This window comes from Dermacentor variabilis, chromosome 11, assembly GCF_050947875.1.
Source record: "Dermacentor variabilis isolate Ectoservices chromosome 11, ASM5094787v1, whole genome shotgun sequence".
Taxonomy (NCBI): Eukaryota; Metazoa; Arthropoda; class Arachnida; order Ixodida; family Ixodidae; genus Dermacentor; species Dermacentor variabilis.
Genome location: NC_134578.1, coordinates 8,085,905 through 8,107,778, shown reverse-complemented (window position 1 = coordinate 8,107,778; position 21,874 = coordinate 8,085,905). Strand labels below are relative to the sequence as shown.

At 44.2% G+C, this 21,874-nt stretch overlaps 1 protein-coding gene across 1 annotated transcript in view; it reads left to right on the top strand.

The window, feature by feature from the left end:
• Positions 1-4,766: 4,766 nt before the first annotated feature.
• Positions 4,767-21,874, top strand: part of LOC142564449 (venom metalloproteinase antarease TserMP_A-like) — a 29,935-nt gene continuing 12,827 nt past the window's right edge. The window contains exons 1-7 of the mRNA XM_075675450.1: positions 4,767-4,981; positions 5,546-5,638; positions 7,123-7,246; positions 9,396-9,526; positions 12,240-12,311; positions 16,263-16,387; positions 19,434-19,483. Of these exons, the coding sequence (XP_075531565.1) occupies positions 4,823-4,981; positions 5,546-5,638; positions 7,123-7,246; positions 9,396-9,526; positions 12,240-12,311; positions 16,263-16,387; positions 19,434-19,483 (754 nt within the window). The 5' untranslated portion in view covers positions 4,767-4,822. The remainder of the gene's footprint in view (positions 4,982-5,545; positions 5,639-7,122; positions 7,247-9,395; positions 9,527-12,239; positions 12,312-16,262; positions 16,388-19,433; positions 19,484-21,874) is intronic.

Below are 21,874 nucleotides of genomic sequence, written 5' to 3'. Positions count from 1 at the left end.
ACTCCCGATACAGCTTTACGTTGCTCATTACGTGCTGCATAAAAGTGTTTTTCGGAGCGTGAAAGAATCCCGCGAATGCACGCAAAGCTGCCGCGCGACTGGCCGAGGCACTTGCGTGCCTCGGCCTTTGCGAGGCACTCGCACGTTGCGTGCATTCACGGCACTTCTTTCGCGCTCGGAAAAACACTTTTATGTAGCACGTATTGAGAAACAGAAAGCTGTATCGACTGTTTTTCCTGTCGCTCTACAATTTTCTCATTGACACTTTTCATCTAATTGTCCTATTTGACAAGTTGAATAATTAATTAAGACTAATTATGTTATTAAGGGGAATTAAAAAATCATCTGAGTATTTCCAAGCAACGGCACACAACACTACATTGGTTCTTTTCCGCCTGGTCTCATTTGAATATTTTTAAAATTTGCCTAAATTGGCGTGGGACACCACGTATATATATGCCGTAATTAGTCGCTTTAGTGGGACACAGGCTCTTAGGTGCAGAGGCTTGGTGGAAAAGGTGCTGCACCTGGTTTTGCGAAGGCCGTATTCTATAGGCAGCAGCGTGCAGGTTGCAGAGAATCTCTGAAGTGAGACGACTAGCATAATTGTGATAGGAAAAAGAAGCCAACAGCCAAAGTCTATGCTTACTTCGCACGAAGGCTAAGAAGCTGATCATGCGCACTGTAATAACAGACACAAGAGCCCTGCATGGGCGAGAACCATATTATTTAACTCATTACTTTCCATAGCAAGCCATTTCGCCTTCTGACACAACACCGTCGTTTTACCAGTGTGCCTACCATAGTATTCTGCCTGCAAATTTTAACGAAATCCACCGTAGTCGACGTTTGATACCGTTGACGTAGGTCAGTGCTTCTTGAAACAAGAGAGTTGATGAGACGCTACATGTAGATTACGTACATGAAACAAGAAAATGGACTCTTGCATGGCCCTTTTAGGGCAGATTTAGAGCTCAAATAGCGTATACGAACACGGGATCTTTTTAAAGGTTTGACAAGCCTCGTTTGTGTAGAGCAAAACTTCAGCACAGTTTATTTATAAGGTTAGTTTATTTATTTAAAAGGCTGGTCGTCTATTTTGTCGAACAGTCGTGGAGCCTGCACCTTGAAGTACACGCTATTATATGAGAAAAGCTTCGCCGGCATAAGAGGTTTTCTCGTGGTTTAATGAAAACGCCAGACACCTACGTGCGCAAAAACTGTGCAAAGTATACGGAGTTTAGAACAAGAGTTGTAAGCTGGGAATTACTGTAGTAAATTATGTCAGGACAAGGAGCTTTGACAAACACTGAACGTCTGGCATAAGGATTGCCACAACAGTGTTAGGACTCACGTTAGTACAACTCAAGAACGTCTTGTCTTATATGGCTGCTATAGGCGAAACAGAATTACTAGGAAACGTAACGGCGCATGAGCTCTCCGATGCTAATAATAGAAGAGCTCATAAAATTTATTCCGGTAAACAGAGCTACATTCCAACAATGTAGACGATAGAACGCGAAGCAAGACCGTAGACCACAAGGACACGTGGGGCCCCAACCCCCACAATCTTTTGCACCCACCATCCCACGCTTATTCTAGAGGATAACCCTCACTCGCACGAGTACAATATATCATCCATTATACTGCTCCTATTGGGAGGAACTTGCGTTAGGCAAATGTAGAAAGGGCGGGGTCTACCAATTAATTACACAGGCTACATCCCATTCTGGACGTGTAGGAAACCAGCGAAACGATGTTATCGGTACAGAAAATTGACAGTATCAGGAGCGGAACTTTGCTAAAGAGGATGGACTTTAATGAAGTAGCAGTAATGCAGGATCTACACCTCAGCAGCACGGTAGTTCGTAAAGCGTGTACTGAGACGCGATAGTAGCGACATGGCAGTGGCGAAATTTTTCTGGCGCCCATGAACAGCTGACTGGCCTATCGGTTATCATCACGTGATATTGTTAGTCCCAAAGAACTGGCGTCATGTGGCGGAGTGACCTTCTCAGCGTTCATCATCTATGCAGGATGGTACGATGAAACGCAAAGGCTCAGCCTGTATGCTGCACTAAGCGGTCCCGTGTAAATTCCCCTTTCAGAATTTCGTATTAGGTGGTGTGTGGTGCTGCTGCACTTCGAATAATCCGGCATAAAATACATGCACTGCGCGTCCTTGAGACCAACAACAATGAAATGAAGCGATCTTTTAAAAATTATGGGTTTTTACGTGCCGAAAACACGATCCCATTATGAGGCACGCCATAGTGGAGGACACCGGACCTCCCGGGGGTCTTTAACATGCATCGAAATCTGAGTACAGGGGTGTTTTCGCATTTCGCGTCCATTCAAATGCGGTCGCCGTGACCGGGATTCAATCCCGGGAACTCGTGCTTAGCAGCCCAACACCGCAGCCACTAGGCAACCACGGCGGGTTAATAAAGCGATATTTTCAATAAACGATTTTGTTGTAAGGAGGTGTTACGATTACCTTACTTTCAGTGATACAACCCCACGAGCGCGCCAGTAGCTTGCCAGCATAAAAAGCGGGCTACACCTCAATGCATAAACTCGCCGTTAAAGCGCAAAATGGGGAATTATATGCATTGATGCCGTATAGATTATTTCTTCCTCTTGTTGTTGAGGCCAAAGGCGCCACCACACGCGGGATGGCTTTGCTGCTAGGAAGAACGTTTAATAGGTTTACTCATCTTAACTTTCAATTGTGCTGTGGATAGTTATGTAAAGAGCAGTGCGAAATCTGCATTCTGAATAGGTAAAGTGAAAAGTGGGCATAGGATGGGAACGAAGGATCTATTATAAGAAGCATAATGGTAGTTGGACAGTGCGGAAAAGCTTGCGGTGCTATGAATGGGGACAAACAGAACTCGGAGAGTAGCGGAGCGATTCAATTTTCTAATTCATTGAATGCGGTGCAGGCACTTTCTCTTGCGGGGGAGAAGACTGAGGGCGGCCGGCTGTTCTTATCAGCGCGACATTGAAGTCGGTGCCCGAATGTTGCTGAGTTATGTTAGGATCAGCGAAAAGTGGCGAGAAAAGCCGATCAAAGGATAACCACCAGGACAACTGTTTACAAATCTACACCGACAAGATATATCAGCGCATTGTCTTGTCGCTCACTTGTCAGTGAAAAAAGTTGAGTGAATGTTGCGGCCTGATGTCTGGCCGACATTTTATTCTCTTTCGCGGTAAGAGTGCACCGTCAAACTGCCCGACGCCACCATTCCACGTTGACGGCTGATACCGATGTGGCCATAATGAGACCGAGGTGGAGGCATCTCTCCAACCAGTCATAAGAAAGTGCAAGAAGATGGCATGATAAAAAAGTTCACTTCTGCAGCTAACTGCATAAATTCAAGTGTGGCAGTTGCGCACCAGCAGAGCACCAGCATCGAAAGGTTGAGCACGGCGACCGAGGACAAGTGAAAAATGGAAATTTTTATCATCTTACTACAATTCCTACTCTACAGCAACGCAGGTAATTTCACGCTTCCGTGGATGAGTATATTTCCACACATAGTCTTTCACTGTTTGTAGCTGTTATTAGTTCATAGCACCTATGTTGCGTTTTCCTACTAAATACCGATTTTAGAGACAATGAGATGCTTTGTAATCCTCCTCCATTAAATTTTGTGTTTCTGCGTATTTACTAAATTGTTTCTTTTTGCCCCTTGCGTGAATTGACTGCGCCTATTGTATCCGTATGTGAATTCAACATTACCCCAGTTCCTTTCATACGATACAATTTTATCTTTATGAAAAGAAATCGTGGACGGCTTTTTTTTGTGATTGCATTGCAATAATGTTGCGTTGATGCTCATGGCTGTCGCTGTTTGGCGATCACGGTACACTAGATACGAGGGGCTAAGTATTGCGAGAAAGATCTTTGAAACTGTTTCGCAAAGTGTCGCTGATAAACAGACGAGCTAAGATGCCATTTGCCTATGGCACTCAAGAACTAATCAAAGAAACGAAAGCCAATAGACAAAAAGGTTATGAGCCACAGTCCAACTTTGGGACCTAACAAGAAAAATTAATATGCGCGAACAGCTCGTCTGCTGTGTGGTCATCAGAACCGACTATTGTTCGGTAAAGCAGCTCGTGCTTGAGAAAGGCGCAGTGCAAAAGCATCTAAATGTGAAAAAGTGCAAAGGCAAGGAGGCCCCCATGAGAAGTTATATGTGTGATACGACACTTAGCTTATCATTTATTGCAGTTTAGTAAACAAGAATGCCATAATGTTAGGGAAAAAATCCCATGAAATTAGTTTCTTAAACATACAAAAAAATAAGGTGACAACTGCGTTAAAGTAGCAGAGTAGGCAGTCGGGGGAGGTGGACACGAGTTTCTTGATAAGAAAAAAAATGAGCAACAACAAATGGCGAAGGCAGTAAAACGGCTCGAGCAGTGCTAGTCGTGTTGTCTACCTTGCCTTGGTCGTCTTTATTCTGCGTTCCTTCTTTTTTATTCTTATTTATGCGCTAATGTGTTTTGCAGCATGGAGAACGCACATATAAATAATAAGCTGAAATTTTTATGCGAATGACTTCATACTACGCCATCATGAAGACAGGATAGGGAATACATTTCTGGCTTTCTGACAAAGATATCAATACTCCACCTCCTAGATAGAGTGTTGAGTGCAGGTTGACGACTGATGTTGTCAGCTGTTCCAATCTCATTAGGATTGACAAATGAAGACACAGTCAGCACTTAAGCATGAATGACGCAGTATTTTGTTTCAAGTAAATTGCTATTGATTAACCGAGTTGTCCCTTTCATAACAGAAGAAGATATGTTTGTCTATCCGACTATATTGCAAGAAAGAACGAGCGAAACAAACTTGGTTCTTCGACTCAATGACAAATTCACATTACATCTTGAAAGAAGCTCTATACTGGCGGACAAGCTGCTCTTTGTTACAACCAGTGAAGAAGTGAACCATTTGGAGGAAGTAAGTCTACAATACTTCTAGGTGATCGATATCTTCAGTATGTTTATAACGACACTGACTGTGACTTAAGTATACAATAGACTAGTTGTCAGAATTTCGTCACACCACCTACTACACAATCCTATGTATAACTCTAACATAGCTGCGAAGAAGAAATTAGCTTGGGTGATGTCACTGAATCCTTTCGTAGTTGTGGTATTGTTTTCCTCTTCAGGTCTCCTTGACACGTTTTTGCTGTGAACACGCTTTAGCTATGATCAAGCCAGCTAACTTTTGTACCTGACGCGAATCATTTAGAATTGACAAATATTTTGACCTAGAATGTTCCCTACCACTGGAAACGTTCTTAGGAGAGCAGGCTGCTGACGTCTGATAAAAAAATTGATCCCATGGTAATGGTATGATGGTTAAAGTTTTAGCGCTATAGCAAAAGAACGCCACAATATTTCATCTGGAAATTTCGAGAAACGGTGCATTAAATAAAGTATATGTAAAGCATAAATATTTGCATTTTTATTATTACGGAATTTCAAGTAAAATTGGGGCAATATACTCACCTTTCAGGTAGACACATCTGCTATCCAACAAACTTTGTACCACGATACACACTACCAGTCCTCCGTTCGGGTTCGCCAAAGAGACGACACGGTGAAAGTCGTAAGTGTTTTTTGTAAAATGTGCGTACTAGTAGCTAAATTAACAAAAGGAAAGACAGCGCGGCAACGAAATACGGGAAAAACACCGAGTGCAACTTGACGCTCATTTGGCCAAGTGGGGTTCTTTAACATACACTTAAACAATAAGTACCCGGGCGTTGTTGCATGTAGCCCCAGTAAAATGCAGCCGCCGCGGCCTGAAGATCACATCCACCATCTCGAGCTCAACCGTTTCTCGCCACAGCTACTAAGCTACCCCGGCGGATCGGGCTCGATGTGATAGGCTTAGTACGCACGGTGTCTGGAGGAGACGACACCATGCGAAAATACGAACACCCACAGCGGGAATACCACACAAAACGGACAAGTAAAATTCACGAATGGATAGTCATGCTTTCAATTTTCAAAGGCCATGTAGCAGAGCGACTCAAAGTGGGGCATTCTTCACGAGCCTAAACTTAATTAGAGTTTCAGGAATTTATGCAGAAGAGAATGGGACAGCAAAAGAAACCACGGTCCCAAATGATGACACCATGCAAGTGTATTCATTTTTATTTTATTTAAACAAAATACCCCTAAAGGCCCTCACGGTTGAGGGTATTACATAGAGGGAGGTACAGACATCCGATAACAATATGCAATACACCACAAGTTCATTGCAAAAAAAATTAAGCATACATCATGAGAAATTAGAATATAAGTATCAAATACCGTTAATTCTGATAAGCACAAAGAAAAAGAAAAGCACCAATAACATGAACAAAGCAGTAGTCAAAAATTATGCCCATTATAAATTTTCCAAAGAGCATAAAACGAAAAGAAACAACAAGATCTACATTATAAGAAACATAAAGTAAAAAGAAACAGTTCAAACATGAGATAATGTATGCATCATATTAAGCAGTAGTTAAGGCTGACAACGTGTTGCAAAACCCAACGTGATCAGTGGCAGTAGCAACACGTGGAGGCAAAGCATTCCAATCAGTTATGGTGCGTGGCATGAAAGAACGTGCGTAGTTAACTGTACGACATGATAAGCGACATGATACTTAGTAGTACGAGAAAATTTACGTAAAGAGCAACTCATGACGACAGAGCCCAAGGGATGAGAAACATTGAATTGGTGAAATGAAAACATCTGATCTAGTTTGATAGCGAATCTTTGTCAAAGGAGCATAGTGCTTGTTATCTTAAAAGAATGTTATCTTAGCAGATCATGGAAAGCTTTATTACGCTTCAACCAGGAAAAAGTAGGCTGAAGGTACCCATGGAGGTTCAGATAAATTCTGTATCTAGCGCTGGCATTTTGACAGAGTTTGCTAAAATGTTTAAGTCATTTCATTGTGGCAAATCACGATACCGCCCAAAGGGCCGTGCTCATTCTTTATTGCGAAAAAGCGCAGTCATTGCGATGTAAATCGTTTAGGACAATTATCACGTCTTTAGATTCTTTACATAAAAACTGCACTTGCCCTGCTCTTACAGGAGGGCATTATAAACCACAAACTGAGGATCAAACCTGTACCAGAAGGCGACCGTTCTTTCCAAGGCCAAATTCTGCATAAGATATATGAAGTGAAGGAGACAGAGGAAAGGTTCATCAATATGGGTAAGTTGACTGATCCCTGTCTGAGTGAGGATGGAGATATACTTTGGTACAATTATTGGAAATTCTCACAAATGGTTTCGTATTTCGCGAAGCATAGTCACACACATCTCTCTTAGAGAGATTAGGAAGATTCCTTTCCCTTCACTGCGAATGATCAATTACTACGACAGCAGTTAAGTACACGAAACACAGCCTGCCTTGCACGCCCATACAGCCATTTCGTTACGCTGACGATGATCATTTGTCATCATCGGAGTGCTTGCTCCGTCAAACCGCCTCGTTATTCCAAGCTTCGCCATCACCAATGGACAGAGAACCATAACTTTGTCCACAACCTTTCATCGCTAACATTTGGACACGTGGCACTGCAACAATGTGCTTTTGGTAGTTGGGCACGATAACCGCTCGGCTGTCGCGCGCGTCTTTTTTCTTTATTACTTGAAGAGCACTTAGATATTCAAGCGTTAATCACGCCGGAACAGCACTGCGCAACCACAGCAATATCTTGTGTTTCGCACAGACTCTGAGAGGGGTGGTGTGTGTGGTCATGCATTTCGCAGGTCAGAAAAAGCAGTGCTGCGTAGTTACAGGCAAAACTATAGGACGGCAACATGTGCCTCGCATAAAAATTGTTTTTAAGAAGGCGGTATGTTGGCGTTAAATTCTGTCTGCACACCTCCGCGAAAATGGTGTCGACAACACAAAAAAGCTGCACATGACAATGATGATCGTCAGCGTCAAGCGTGGGGCATAACCAAAGAAGAGGATACGGCCAGAATAGGGCGGTTGGTAGAAAACAGCGAAGGAAGCATCGACGGCGTCACTACCGAGCATGACGCTGCAATGATAACGCTATGTAATTGGTTACATAATATCCCACGGAATTCAATGCCGATATGGCATTCCAGAACACTTCCGGTTTCAGAAGACTTCTTTTGCCTCGAGCGCCCTGTAGTGCGCTATTTGCGCGTATTCGCGGGCTTCGATCAAGCTCGGAAAAACACCTTTATTGCAAAAGGATGGATAGGTCGGCTAGTTGGTAATGGAGCTGGAGTTGGTAATGGTAATGGAGAAACAATTTATAGCGCTATAAACACACAGGACGTAGAAAAAGAAGACACACCACATGCGCTCACTCACAACCCACAGCATTAGTTGGGAGTGAGCGCGTGTGTATGCGTTCCTTTTTCTACGTCCTTTGTTTTTATAGCGCTCTAATTTTTTTCTAATATCGCGTTCATGTTGCACGTATTGGGCAACAGAAAGCTGTATCGTGAGTTTCTCATGTTGCTGTACAACGTTATAATTGGCACTTTTCATTCAATTATAATATTTGAGAACTTTATTAATCAGTTAACACTAATCAGGTAATTCGGTGGATTACGAAAATATTCTGAGTATCTCCAAGGAGCGCCAAACAACATCACCTTGGCTATGTCCAGTTACGTGGCATTTGAATATTTTTTAAATCCTGGTGCATGATAGCTTGGACACCCTGTATAGGTCGCCTTGCGCTTCGACACACATACCCAGAAGTATTCGAGCGAAACGATGGCTGTGTGCTCTTTTTCTTACGCATTTTTCAGAGATGGAGGGTCCGAGCTCCAACAGTAGCTTGAAACAAGAGAGTAAGTGCACTTTGACATTTTAGATAATTAAATTGACTGTTTGAGTTCCGCAGCCGCTGTAGCAAAGATGTGCATGTACCATTATGCGCACCAGCGTGAAGCGTTCCTTAATGGTTCGAGGCGCTGGTTGTAGTAGGTTGTAAATATTCACGAAATTGCTAAAGTAATTTTCACATATAGCATGCGATCTACATAGTCAGTATTATAAACTTCCTCGTAGCAATTAGTAAACTCGTCAACCAATGAAGCAGCTGTGTAGTTCGAGAGATGTAGTTTATTAACAGGCCCAAGCTTGTCGCTCATGTGACTCGTAAAACGCATTTTGCAAAATCAGAGCATTTTTTGCATGCCATCTGCAAAAAAAAAAGAGACCGAATTGTGAAGGATCGCGTGAACCCTTTCGGAAATAAATTGCTTGCCTTTATTGTGACCAAAATGTAATCTAAAAACGATTAGTAACGTACATTCACGAGAAACCATTAAATTATAAGCAGGCTGTTTTATCTGACCCGTTGTTTTAGCTATCAGCAGCCGGACATCCAATGGTGATGTATTTCAAGTAGAGCTTCACATCATAAGCGACAGGAAGCACCAAAGTTACTTTGACAAAAATGAAGATATAATTGGTTATATGGCGGTCTTCATGAATGCGGTGAGTACGATTGTTCAACAAAGCTGTTACCATCTTTTCTTCCGCGTTTCCGTCCCCTCTTTTTTTGTGTGTGATATTAGAGGCTTAGTTTCCTCTTCCCTAGTCGTCAGTTGCTGCCCCTTTTAAGCAAGTTGACCCTCTGACCTTTCAGTAGGCCGACTCTTCGACACAGGAGAGAGAGGTCTCCGCAATCAGACTGCCAATAAATACTGGGTCGTTTAAACCAAGATACGTCCTGCACAGATTTCACGGCTTACGGGCAAAGCTCTTGCCCTACCGATCGAGTACGCGCGATCGTTGCACTAGGCCGTCCCGAGAGCGACCCAGCGATCTTTAGAGGCCATGGCAGCAAAAAAAGACTATATTTGAAAAGACCTTGTCTCCAAACGATCATCTCCAAGGTGTAACCATGTGTGTCTGAACGCGTTAACTACTTCGTCGGTGTTTTTATCTTGCTCCAAATCCGGTCTTCGTGTTGCTCCAACTTTTTGCTACCAAAAGTACGCAGTAAATATGGAAAACACATGGTCCAATTTGCAGCTGTAGCATTTTGCAATAACCTGGATAACTGTTTATAACAGTGTGTATCCTTCGTTAAGTTTAAAAAAACAAATCGTGTTTTTAACAGAAGGTTGATTGATCGTCCTGATACTACGGTTTTGTTGTTTGGTTGTATGTGAATTATGCTTACTAGTTGTGCTTACTAGTCGGTGCTAATGTATAATCACTGTTGCTTGCTCACTTCTTCTCGTGCATTCGAAAACAGGAGGTCCCCTCGCAGCCTTGCGCTATGGGACCTCCTCCGCTACATTCAGCCCAATATTTATTGTAAATATTAAACGTTCTTTTGACTGACTGATTGATTGAAGAACTACGACCACTTAGCGCAAATCAACGTAAAAATAAGGGGAGGGAGGGACAAGGTTAGCGGTATTCTCTTTCTGTTCAGAAAAATAAGCTGCCAACACCTCGCAAACGAGCAGAACTAGCACTCTTGCCTGTAACCCACAATTTCTCAAATCATGGCCAATGTCAGCAAGAGAAGATATATATCTATATAAATTCAGTTGGCGTGTGTGTTCTAAAAATAATGTGATCAGGTAAATTCTTTATAAAGGATGCACCAAGAAAAGTTCAAGAAAATAAAACGCTGAAGAGACTCAGCGAAAAGTTGACAGCAAGTATAAAGACCTCAAGGGCAAGTTTCTGTGCGAAGGCGGTAGCAATAGTTTCCGAGTACACCTTTGTCTTCACTGCAGATTTAGCGCAATAATCACAGGTGTAATTCACGCGTATAATTACAGTGAAAGCGGTTGCCGTCAAGTTTTTAAAGCAAATGTTTAATACGTGCCCTGATGCGGGTTACTGGTGACGTGAGTTTAAAATTTAATGAAAGAAATGTCGCAGTTTCGCCGGGAAGGCGAAGCACCGATTGCGATAGCAAATCAGTAGACAGTTATGCGAAGTAAGGAGAGTAGTGTTGCCGGCCGTATAAACTTGTAAACATTCGCTTATTAACTAAATTAACAAGCACGGTGTCGCGCGCGCACAGGTAAACATGGACATAACTCACTGGATGAGCGCGGAAACTGGCTGGCACAATACTAAAATGAGGAGCTACGGCAGCAGCAGCGATGGAATTGTCGTGTATCTCTCGCTTCAACGGGGACGAAACTTCGAAAGCACAGCGCGTTCGAAGCTACTAGCACTACACGCACTCGGCAAACATCGCAGATTGCTTTGAAGATGAGGCACGCGCGGGCGCGCACATTGCCCCCGTCACTTCGCAGATCGCTTTCAAGATACGGCGCCCGCAAGGCCGCACCGTAAGCAGCAGCCACCGTAGAAGAACGCCGCCCCTCCCTCGCCTCGCCCCCGTGCCTCGCACGCGACAGGAGAGGGCGCGCTTGCGGCCCGCCTTCCTCGTTCGCGCACGCGAGATTGAGCCGCGTTCGCCGGCTCATCCTAGCACACTTTAACTCGCACGTAATGCACACGTCGCGCAGCGACGATTTTATTGCCTTTGGACTTTTATAAAGAACCTCACGGCGACGGCAGAAATGCGCCCAAAGTGACCATATACTTGAGTCGCAATAAAAAATTCAACGATGATTACGATACTCCCTAATGCTAATTTTGAGTGCAGCTGTTTCGGTATTGAATTCGCGATATGTTGTGACAAATAATTTTATTCTGAACGACAGGGTGTTCTCGGTGGCGGCGCTAAACCTCCGCTCGGTGAGCAGCAGCGGCTGACGAAGCCCTTCAACCGGTTGTTTCGATCATTGTTCCGATGGATGGCGTGAACACGGGAACGTGTGGCTCGCACGGAGCTCCGTATTCTATAGCGGCGGCGGGGCCACAGGCGAAGTAGCGCATTCGCAGTGCGCCCACGTCGGTGCTTTGTTTCTGCGCTGGCCGCGTGCCCGAGTCGCCGCCGGCACTCCATTTTCCTCCTCATCCTTTCGCCATGCCCTCCTCCACTTTTCATCAAGTGGTTCCGCTGCATTTTGTCTCCGCTTCTTTCATCCCTCGCTGCCTTCCACGCACTCTGTCATCTTTCGCTGTGCTCGTTCGCTCGGTTACTGAACGGGCACCTAAAAGCTGCGCTCTAAAAAGCATAGAAACCACGCCGTCATTTAATATCTGTCATGGGTGTAATTACAACCTGTTCGACACTAGACTAATCGTACTATTCTTCTGAATACTCTAGGTGAACTTGCGGTACCTCGACATGGCGCAACCTAAGGTACGATTTCTGCTCGTCGGTCTAACAAGGAGAAAGGTAAGAACATCGGAACATTAGTGGATATAGGAAACGGGGGTAAGGTGCGCTATAGTGCGTGGCATAAAGACATCCAATACGCATGCAAGTTGCCTGGCAGCACAAGACAACGAAGGGGCTCCGATTATCCGCAAGTGAACCTTAGTATTTCAGCGCTAGAGAAATTCGATTACACATATAAAAAAAACTAAAGCAGGCGATAATTCGAGCTACCATGACAAATGAAAACTGAACGGAACGAAACTTTGGTGCATGTGCCACAAGCGGCAATTTGGAAATATATGCCTGAGTTTCATTATCTTCACATAATGGCCAACCGCTGTGATATTGCGAGCTGCGGTGACAACGTAATAGTGGTTACATCAATATCAAAACCTCCCCTGAGGACAACGTGGGATATTATTGCGAGATGCTGCAACCGGGGTTCCGCTGGCTGATCGAGAGCGTCCAGTAATGTGCTTTTGCTAGCTATACAAATCATGCTGGTTTAAAGCTCTCCGCAGCATTGTGGTCCACGTAAACTATAGATATAGCGTTCTTTTAGCCATTGGTCCTTTCAGTTAAACCACTTTGTCCACCGTGTCATGGCGCAGTTTGTCTGAAGGGTGTTATGTTTAGGGGTGGAAGTCCCAGGTTCGGTTTGGCTCCACTGATTCGAACGTGCCAATAGGACAGGATAGCCATTTCTTGTAGTGAATGGGATAGGGTTGGAAGGTTTTCACATTAAAGGTGGTGTTAGTAGCCAACTGCTTAAAGCAGTCAAATCTCGGAGGCCAAATTTACATGACATATTACGCACAACCCGTGTATTTGCCTAGTTGCTTCCGCTCCAGTAAACATCAGTGCGTGTCATTCATAATTGCTGGAGTGGTATCCGCTTTAATGGCTACGCGAGCCGCGAGTGGGGCGGTTGAGTGAGGGTGACAAATAAGCGAAGTACGACCATTTGCAGAACACTTGTCATTGTGACTTTTAAGGACCTTGCGGATTCTTATAGTAACCGTTTTGTAGCTCTTCAATGCATTTCAATCTATTTTCATCATATTGTTAGTCTGAAGTAACCTCAAATTTTGACGATTCAGTAAATTAACGCATTAGAAACAAGAATAAAACTTTATCTTTAGATAAAACAAGGTACACGTGGATAATGTTAATCACCGAACACTCCCAACAGTGCCAAGAATTTTATACCAGATAATGTTTATCTTACAAATCCCGAAACAATAATTGGTGCCTATCTTGCTTTTATTTGCATTTACTTTTATAACTTGGTCCTGGATACTCTCTTGTGAGGAACGCTACGTCCCGCTCGCACACGCTTCCCGCACATGGCCTGAGCGCATTGATACTGGAGCGCTGTAGGACAGCAATGCGTGCATAATAGATTACGATTATTGTCTCGTTGCAAAGTGAGCCTCAGGTTAACCAAGATAGGGACATATAAGAAAAGTAGACGAAGGAAGGTTAACCATATTGCACTGGTTTGCTAACCAAAGCTCTGGAACATGGAAGTGGAAAGGAAAGAACAAAATGCGAGAAGGGTGAAACTTGCGCCCATAGGTTTAATAATAATAATAATAATAATAATAATAATAATAATAATAATAATAATAATAATAATAATAATAATAATAATAATAATAATAATAATAATAATAATAATAATAACTACAAATAAACTATAATGCCAAAGATAAAACAGTAAAGATATAAGACAAGACCAAAAACTAAGCTCCGACGGGCGTTATCAGCGAATCAATGTCAAATCATTGGCATATCCATAGCCATAGTTTCCCGTGGTGATTGAGTCATTGCAGCACTGCAGTTCTCTCCAGCAACCTCGACATGCAACGCTGGGGTGAAATCAAATGGAACAGATGAATCGGGCGATTAATCAGAGTTCAAAGCGAGCGGAAGGGAATGATATGTGTTGCTGCTCTCGTGTGTGTAACGTGCGATGCATATTTATTTATTGGTTTGAGTTCAGAACGAGAAATTTGTGGTCTGCACTTTAATGTGGAGAGATTTCAAATTTATTGCGTGGCTGAAGATTACTACAATAGGAGTATAATTAACGTTTGTCGTGAAGGCAATGAATAAAGCAGTGATCAAGATTGGGCCTAATTAAAATGAGCTGCTGCTGACGCAAGCAAATTAATTGGATTTGCGCTGTATATTAAATTTGCCCACTCAAGTTGCCTTTTACTGCATAATGAAACTGTCACACAAATAACCAGGTATTTTATCTTGCTAAAGTCAAATGTGGGACCTCTCTGGTTTCACCGAAATCAATAAATAAAGACTGCCGGCTTGGTGTTTATTGCTAAGAAGGACCTTTACTTTGGAATATACTATCTAAATGCCTTCAACCATGAAAGGGTTTTGGCGGTATCTACTTCACGGAATTTAATTAGGTTTGTTGCACGTAAAAGAAAAGTTGAAAGCATGGTGACTGTTTGAAGTAAATTTCCTTTATTTGAACAGCCTTTCTTTATTAAAATTGTTGAAAACTGCGGAACTAAGCCACTCTAGTACTACAGTTTTCAACTGAGCAACTAAGCATCTAACAATAAATCGCACTTAGCTAAACAGCGGCTATGGCACGGTATCTGTGACAACTACCACAACTAAAAGCAGATAAAGTTGCTATAATAAACAAACCTTGTTCCGCCAGCACAGGAGTACGACATGCTAACCATTACGCCACGCATGCATTCATTTTACCGCTTAGCTTTTAAGGGCTACATTCCCCAGGGTCCTGTCCGCGTCAACACAAAGCTGTCTTCATCAGGGTTAGCTCCAGCGTCGTCGTCTTCTTCCGCAGCCGGCTCGCTGGCGCCCCTGGGCGCTACAGCGCGAACGCGCTCGTGCCAGTGCTCCCGCGTTCGTCGTCGTCAATAACTAAGAAACAGAAAGACTTAACCAATTTTACAGCTAAGCTGTTAAGGGCTAGTTCCCCCAGGGTCGTGTCCGTGTCTAGACACAAACCTGTCCATACGTGGGCCAATCCTGGTGATAGTGCAATGCCGACACGACACGCGGCGGAGGCGAAGTGAAGCAGGCGTTAAGCCCTCCCCATACGTGGACCAATCCCGAAGATAGTGCAATGTCGGGCTTTCCCGCGGTGAACGTGAAGCAGGCGGGAAGCCCTTGCCATACGTGGGCCGATCCGAAAGATAGTGCAATGCCGGGCCGACCCGCGGCGGAGGTGCAGATGGCAATTGAGGGACCCACATACACCGCTTCGGCGGCCGTCCTTCTTCACAGAGTGGAAGGGCGCTGATTTTTCGTCTTTATTACTATGTTTGCCGCTGCACAGTACATAACGCAGAACAATAAGTGCCTTTACGCTTGTCTACAACAGTACATGAAAAATATTTGAACCATGCTAGCTCAGCTAACATTTCCATCTCGATTGGTTGTTCATGTTGGGTACGTAACACATCTCCAACATACGTCACGCTTTGTGTAAAGTTATTCCTGGCAGTGCGTTCATGTATGGCCGCATGCCCAAAAAGCATGAATAAGACACACTTACGAATTTGAAACGTACAAGACAGCATTCGAGATGCGTCAGATAGCAGCGCCACATAGCAACAATTTACTTATATAAAAGGTGAGCGACCTCGTCTTTTAGATGACGATGTAGATAAAAGTGGTCGGACGCGTTCGTTGCCGAAATTTTCTTCGTGTACCATGGCGCTGCAGCAGGTTTGCACAAGGTTGGGTACGTCGTGTCTCGTGATTTACCACACTTTCGTGCTGAATAAAGAAATGTTCTGCCTTCTCTGCAAGGTCCACTATACTGACTTAGAGACGCGCTCGTCATTGAAATCTTCAGCGCCTCTTGTAAAGAGTAATTTTCACTTGCTCGCTCAAGCAAGTTTCGCCTATACCTGTTTCCTGAGTGCGTGGGGATCCGCATAATTTCTTTCTTATCCTTTTAAACAGGAAGAGCCTTTCTCTAAAGACAATGGAGGTACCACCGACACGACCGAAACGTTAAGCAAGTTGGAAAAATATCATCGAGAAGGACGAGTACCAAGCAAGCACGACGCCTTGTTTCTTGTGACCGGGTAAGGCGAATAGCAACATAACTAAGTATCAAATAAATTTATTGTGCAATGTTTTCAATGAAGTGAAAGTTCTACGTTATTTGTTATAACAAACGACAGGAAGAAAAAAAAGGAAAGTGCCACTGGAGTATGTGGCAATGAATCAAAATTTATCACATGTACTCTAAAAAATGAAAAAAACTCAAGCTGTTGTAATTAACATGTAGCTCTCAAAACTGTTTGTTTCACAATCATACCGGCAGGAAATATGGCGACAGGTTGTTATTCTACCGCCTAAAACAGATTATATGAATTTGGCGGCCGGGTCCAAAGATTGAACCCAGAGGGCTTATGTTCTCTTCAGGTAACGTGTGAATACTTGTGAAATAGTAGAGAGAGGCTTTGTTCATCCGCGGCACAAAGTCGCGAAATTATTCAATTAGCATTGCTGATACTCATATTTGTCAGACTTGTTTCGTTTTTTATTTTTTCGCTCGCTCTCAGATATTTTCGGAAGAAACAGTGTGGTTCGATCCTACAAGAATCATTTGGCCAGGAAGGATTGGTGGGTAAAAAAAAAAAAAACTAACGTGGTGGTCTGAGTGATCAATTGAAAGGTTCCATTTTTTCAGTGCAGTAATGTACTACCTGCACTTTCACATGAATGAGCCTTTTCTGTGCTTGTTTTGCGTGCTGACAGCAGGTTAACCGACCTAACACAAACCTAGCCCTTACATTTCACGTTACCCTCCCGCTTGCTTTTGAAGGCGTAACCCCTTCACCTGACAGTGTCAACGCGGTTAACCACTTAGCATGTATATGTCATGTTACCGAAAAATAGGCGATAATCATACAATCGCGGATAATGTTTGTTTTCCTTTGTCAGCTATACAAAAACATTCTGAATTCTGGCCTTTCTTTTTAACGCGCCGGATCCACGATTTCATCACGGAGCACGTCGTAGTGGGGGACTCCGGAATAATTTTGACCACCAGGTGCCCTTAACGTGCCCCCGTGCTCGGGACATGGGCGTTGTTCCATTTCGCCTCATCGAAATTCGGCCACCGCGGTCGGGGTATGATACGCGACCTGGTGCTTAGCTGCGCAAAAGCATGGCCGTTAAACCACCGCGGCCGGTCTGTACAAAGACCTAGCCATAGATGCTGAATGCACCTAAAAGCACGGAATCGTTCACCATCTTGTGCGTTACGAAAGTTTCGTTTGTCATTATTAAACGGAAGAAAATTTTGTTTTAAAATGAGTCCGTGGTCATTTCGCGGCGGCACGCATGGAATGCAGAGAATGTCCGCGAATACTGAAAGCGAAATTATTTGCGTTGGTTTCTTTACTGCCCTTAAATACGAGTTATGTGAAACGTCGTCTCACAGGTGACTAAAGGCAGACATATCTTGTGTGCGCGAGCCAATTAATTTCTCAGTTTCTGAAAAAAAAAGTACATCTGCTCTTTGGGCCAGTCAGTACCACTCATAGCATTGTTGCAAATACTTATAGGGCTTATTCTTGATATTTATGCTAATGTGCTGAGTGTCTTTCATTTCTGATATGCCCTATGTAGCATGGTTGTATGTGCTTGTATGATCTGCAAAACGGTTGTTAGCTTGGCTTGTTCGTATGACGGCATCATTCTGTAGGTTAGACGACAGTCACACCGTGGCATATTATGTCATTGCATGTGTGCTCATTTTTGGGCATGTCTGTTTTGTAAATTGCGGAATAATTCGGTGTTGCTCTGTGCGGATTCTACATGATAATACCAGACTTTCCGCATTACCGAATGTCTCGTTTCCCAGCTCTTCCGTTTACTGCTTGGCGAAATGAGGCTCGAAGAATTTTAGCGCCAGGGTTCTCCGTAATGCATGGATATTCTTACAGCGATAAAAAAATCAAAACTCGACATACGGTAGTTTTGAAATACTTGGATGCGAAAGTGAGTCAAAAAGACGTGGCCGCAAAACAGGGAGTCGGTATGTATGGATTAAACCCTAGGAATAACAGAGGGTATGGGTCAGTAAAGTTCACGACAAGGAATGAATTGCGAATATAAATGGCTTCCTCAGGAAGGACAACAGGAAGTGGACCTGGTAACGCCCTACTGAAGAAAAAGATTATATATTGCCTACCCTCCGCCGAGCCCGACGTGGTGTACAGTTCTGTTACGCGGGGTTAAGGGCAGTGACCACAAAGCAGTGTCGTCCTGCGTCGATACTGATTTCAAAAGAGCACACTTATTCAATGAGAAGCCGGACAACCTAAAACAGGCAAGAGAAAAGTGGATGAATTCAGCCTAGTGCTTACGAGCATATATGAGACTTTGGAGTAAGAGAATGAAGATATCAGTTAAAAACAAAGGAAACCTTAAATAAAATTATTCCAGGGACCACGCTAGAAGTTGGAGGTAAGGCCCCAAGACAGTAAACAGGCAAGCTCTTCAAAGGAAAAGATGACATTGTAAAGAAACGACAGAGTGTGGAAGTCTCTAACTCCAGAGATCAATTTGAATTGGCTGAACTGGCTAAGCTAAGAGACAAGAAGAAAATATGTGATATTCAAAATATTAACAGCGGAGGGATTGAGAAAACGCTAACGAAGATGAGCACTAGAAAATGGGTAAGAAGGAAACCTGGCATTGGAAAGAAGACAATGTATGCAGCGAAATAAAGGTGGGGCAGTGTACGTAATAAACAATTTTAACGATGTAATAAAGAGGGAAGGACAATTCTTTATTGAACTTTACAGCAGCCACTCAAGTGTGATTGCATATAGTGATAAACAGGATGCATAATTTCTATGTGCAACTAGCGATTAGGTTAGAAGGTCTTCGCAAGATATGTCGAGGGGAAAAGCGCCAAGTAAACATAGAATAACAATCGATTTGATCTACATGCAGGGATACTATATTCAAGAAGCTTGTGGCCCCTAATTAGCAGTGCCTGAAAGCTTCAAGTGTACGCTAGAGTTTGATTAATGTCATTACCACAATAAACCATAAGAATACTTATGGTATGACTTATGGTGTTTCAAATCATGTTTACATTTTTGCTTCCAGCCTAGACCTGGTTAAACAGACCAATGGAAAATTGGAGAAAAACATAGCAGGTAAGTGCAGCGCCTGTACACAGCAGAGAAAGCAAGTATAATCTGAAGAGTTTCCGATATCGTTCACCGTTCAATGGTCTCTTTTTCCCTTGTGAAATGTAGTGCTTGCTTTTAAATTAACAACACGCAGAAAGCCTTTGAGCCTGCTACGTGTAACCATAAATTTTGGACTCAATACCTTTGCGTGCTTGACCCCGTGTGAGAACTGTGAATTATTTATCCAGCAGTTCATTGTTCTTGATGATGTTTGCTGCCATTTGTCACTGCTTTTGTCGAGAGCAAGAAGAAAATAACAGATGGGCTGTATTGTGGACGCATCTGAACTGGGTTGCGTGAAACGGTTTTGTGCATGCTGCTGAGGCTGTGTGGCCGCCAGGGCAAAGAAATAACGTAACTGCGAAGTTTAGGATCGGCACGTTGTGAGGCATGTGACGAGGGGAAGATGAATTAAGCAAGGCCTTTCGTTACCACGCAAGAAAAGTCATATTAAAGCGGCAAGCAGACGTTACGCATATGAGAAGCTCAGTCAAACACGAGCAGTACTGAAATAAGGCTGGTGAGGCTCAGAAGTTCGCTGGGTGCGCTGGCCGGAGAGTTGCAGTGCTGGTCGCGCCCGACGCACTGTAAACAGCCTCGAGTGAGGTGACGTCCGACCCGGGAGGAAGAAACGGCAGAACGGGCAGGAAGCGTAGACGGCTGCCGAATCGCACTGAAGCCAACGGCAGTCTCAAACGGACGACGGCAGCAGTCTTGAGCGCCGCAAACTCGTACCGTTCCGACGTCGTGCTTCTGGCGACGACCCGATGCGCTCTCCATCGTGCAAATGGGCGCCCGGTCTTCAGAACACTGCGCGTAGATGCGGGTTCAGCTGTCCCTGTGGGCGTGGTTGCGCCCACCCAGCCCAGAAGCGTTCGAACAATCTCCCCCGACTTATGTTCACTCGAGCTGCCCCGAGCGATTTTGTTTTTCTTGCGCTGCACGAAACCTTCGCTTTTCTTTCGTCGTCCTCCTGTTCATGCCATCTGCACCGTCGTCCACTATCCTTTCTGCCTCGAATTCTGTCGTGCACTTCATCGCAGTTACCAAATACACAAGTGAAATTCATTCAAGCATACAGTGTTTACGTAGTTAACGTATGACACAGCTAGTGAGAGTCCTGCGGCCTAATTTGCGATCGTGCTCGTTCCCATTTCTTATTGAGCCCACCGTGGTCAAAGCCGGTGGGCGCAGGTTGGCATCCTTTTGTCTTGCTGCCAGTGTTTCTTCACGCCTTTTCTGGAGCGTACGTGGGTGCGCCACAGCGGAGCAGCCGTCAAATACCTGGGAAAATTGCACGCTTTCAGGCCTCATATCTCGCGATGGGCACATGCTTGAATTTGATAGATTATAGCTACTACGAAAAAGTGAGCTCTCTCAAACGGTACTACTCCCGCTCAAATCGACAAGAGTACTGCTGGGCTACGCCTCAGTGAAAGCCGAGCGAGGGCATAATTTTAGATCCAACTATGTGATGCGCGACGCGAGAACGCCATCTCTGCAGGCTGCACAAGCATGATCTAGTACGGGTTTTTTTCTCTGCAACAGTAACAAAGTAAGGAACGTAGGTAGTACGGCTGCAAAGATATAGGCGATATCAGTGTTACATGTTTTCATTGTATTTCGTTATAAGCGGTTTTAGCAAGCCCCCTCCCCCCCTCCCCCCAGCTCACGGAAGTTATATGAAATACATTTCAAGTCCCGCAGAACACATCTAGGATTTTTACCAGGATATGCGAGAGCATTCGCAAGGCGAAAAATAAAACTTATTTGAAAAAAGAACTTATGTTCTGGAGTTTTACGTGCCATAACGAAGATATGAGGCACACTATAGTGCGAGATCGCATTCATCTTGACCTGGATATGTTTAACCTGCATCCAAGGCGCGGTACAGGGGCGTTTTCGCATTTGGCCCCCGTATAAATGCGGCGGCCGCGGCCGGGAGTTGCTCCCACTTCCTCAGGCTTAGCAGCGCAACGCAAAAGCCACTATGCCACCGCGGCGGGTATTTGCACAGCCACGACCAGACTGGATTTTCCATGCGTGTTTACGCGCGCGAACAATCTCGTCCGACCGTGGCGCAGTCCAGCCTGTGCCATAGTCCAGTCCGGCCATGGCACAGCGCCCTTACTTTACTCAACTTCTATTACAGCTGGCTGAGTGCAGCCCGATGATGCGTTCGTGTGACTTCGTCGCATTTGCAGCCAAATTCACGGGGCGCCTCTGTCGACCTTCTAACCCCTTATGCGCGAGCCCCGCCTACCACTACTGCCTGTTAAGTGGCACGTGACGGTGCGTCCGTTTGGCTTCGTTGATCTTGCAGCCAAATGCACTTCGTACCTCTGAAGACCTTCA